At 41.1% G+C, this 2,761-nt stretch overlaps 1 protein-coding gene across 1 annotated transcript; it reads left to right on the top strand.

Annotated features, from left to right (window-relative positions):
* The first annotated feature begins 1,248 nt into the window (after positions 1-1,248).
* Positions 1,249-2,480, top strand: LOC131513142 (ras-GEF domain-containing family member 1A-like). The gene is given in 2 exon segments (XM_058732520.1): positions 1,249-1,795; positions 1,798-2,480. Coding segments are annotated over 2 exon segments (1,191 nt in total). The 3' UTR covers positions 2,442-2,480.
* Positions 2,481-2,761: the final 281 nt, after the last annotated feature.

Genomic DNA, 2,761 nt, shown 5'->3' on the forward strand with positions numbered 1-2,761 from the left:
GAATATTCACTTGGAAATAACTTTCCTTCCTAAATAATCATATGTGTTTTCTTTAGTATATGTTATTTTCTTGTTTTATATTTAATATGTGTAAGAGAATGAATACTATAGTGAATATTCGTGTTATTTATACATAAACCATTTCACAGGACTTATGGAAAAGATTTCAAACCTAGTTATATGGAGGAAAAGATTCTGAGCATCTGAGGCATTCAAAGAATGCCACTTAAGCATTTAGTTTGCAAGCAGGAAAGCAGAAGAACACAATATGATTGTATCTCTCTTGTACTGCTTCTCAGTAAAATCTCTCTTCCTGCATATCCTTATGTAAATATCTTATTACTCAAGGCAGAATGTATTAAAAAATACATTTTGCAATTTAATTCATTCCTTACAGTGCCAGGTGGGAAGCTGGTTCTTTGTTTTAATGTGATACTTTGCAATAGAGCTTTTTACAATGATGGAAATGTTCTATATTTGCACTGTTCAATATGGTGGCCACTGGCTACATGTGGCTACTGAACACGTGAAATGTAGTTACCGCAACTGAGAAAGTGGATAATTGTATGTAATTTAAATTGTGGCCAGTGGCTCTTTTATTGAACAATACAGCTTTGGTAGTTTTGCCATTATTTAAAGTATGACAATAGTTTGTTAAACATTGTAGATGTTTACCCAGTTATTCAAGTTCATTTCATTAAAGAATAAGTATTAGATGGTGAGGAACTAATAGTCTTGGAATAAAATAATAAGAAAAAAGATAAAGCCTACTTGTGCACTGAAAGGCAGTTTTCACGTTTTCTTTCAGAGAAGAAGATTGAAAGTTTCAATAAAGAAAGGTGATGATAATGTCTTCCTGGAACCCTTGGGTAAGATGGATTGGCAAAGAATAAAATGATCTAGGTTCTAAAATTTGGCTTTGATACTAACCACCTATTGAGTAAGTGACTTTTGGTGTCTTAGTTACTTGATATTCATGATAAAGGGTTTGGAATAAATAATTTTCTTTGTTCTTACTGTGGATAAATTGTATGAATCTATTCTGTTTTATATTTGGAATCAAATACTACATTTTCCCTCATATCTCAGTAATGTGTTTAAGTACCCAGTGCCAGATGCCTTGTTAGTGCTCAGTATTGGTTGAATGAATGGCCATACTTAGCTGTCTACTTGAATCAATAGCTGCTTTCACCATCCATCCTTGTAGCTTGCTATTTTCTACACTCAGACTGGGCAAGATTTTTAAACATGGATGGTTTCGATGCAGGAGAAATCCTTTGCTACAGAGTGGTAGAGGATCATTGGCATACCTCTTTGGCCAAGCTGAAGTCCTTCTCAGCCAAGACTGTGCAGCTGTTAAAGGAGTGGACAGAGGCCTTCTCCTGTGACTTCCAGGATGAGAAGGCCATGGTTGAACCGAAGACTATTACCCACCGGGTCACACAGTGTAATGAGGAGAATGGCACAGTGAAGAAGGCTATTTCCCAAATGACACAGAGCCTGCTGCTGTAGCCGGCTGCCCAGAGCCAGCTTCAGGAGCTGTGGGAAAAGATTCCCTCACCAGCCATGGACAAAGGGTCTTTCCTCAAGGCTAAGCCACCAGCCACTCAGAAGGACATCCTGGGTGTGTGCTTTGACCCCCTGGTGCTGGCCCAGCAGCTGACTCATATTGAGCTGGAGAGGATCAATAGCATTCACCCTGAGGATCTGATGCAGATCGTCAGCCACATGAACTCTCGGGACAAGCACCGGTGCCAAGGGGACCTGACCAAGACATATAGCCTGGAAGCCTGTGACAGTGGTTCAACTGCCTTAGCATGCTAGTGGCCACTGAGGTGTGCCAGGTGGTGAAGAAGAAGCACTGGACTCACATGCTAGAGTTCTTTCTTGCTGTGGCCCAGAAGCACTTTAATATCGGGAATTTCAACTCCATGATGTCCATCATCTCTGGCATGAACCTCAGTCCTGTGGCGAGGCTTAAGAAAACGTGGTCCAAAGTCAAGATGGCCAAGTTTGACATCTTGGAGCACCACATGGACCCATCCAGCAACTTCTGCAACTACCGCACGGCCCTGCAGGGGGCCACACAAAGGTCCCAGATGGCCAACAACAGCAGAGAGAAGATTGTTATCCCTGTATTCAACCTTTTCGTTAAGGACATTTACTTCCTGCACAAAATCCATACCAATCACTTGCCCAATGGGAATGTTAACTTCAAGGAATTTAGGGAAATCTCCAGACAAATCCATGAGTTCATGACATCGACTCAGGTAGATTGTCCCTTCGAGAAGGACAAGAAGATTCAGAACTACCTGCTCACGGCACCCATCTGGAGCGAGGAAGCTCTCTTCATCATCTCCTTTGAAAGTGAAGGTCCTGAAAACCACATCGAGAAGGATAGCTGGAAGACTCTTAGGATGACTCTCCTTAACAGAGCCTGAAGGCATGGATGCAGCCTGCAGATGCTGGATGAAGTACACACATGCACTGAGTTTTAATCTTGATTAAAGAGGTTGAGATGAGGAGGCCTTACTGGTTGGGGTCCATTTTGTATATGACTTTTATGAAAAAAAAGGTAATTATTTCATGTATTAAAAAAAAAAGTTTCTACTAAACCTTCGCTAAAAGGTTCTACTTCTAGAGATAGACAAGGAAGTGTGAGGTTCCAGAACTTGACTGACCTTCATAAAGGAAACTCCTCAGGATGCTCCTAAAGGCCTGAATAAAGTACACTGAGGTGATGATGGGAAGGCTAGAGAAG

This window comes from Neofelis nebulosa, chromosome 5 (genome assembly GCF_028018385.1).
Source record: "Neofelis nebulosa isolate mNeoNeb1 chromosome 5, mNeoNeb1.pri, whole genome shotgun sequence".
Lineage (NCBI taxonomy): Eukaryota > Metazoa > Chordata > Mammalia > Carnivora > Felidae > Neofelis > Neofelis nebulosa.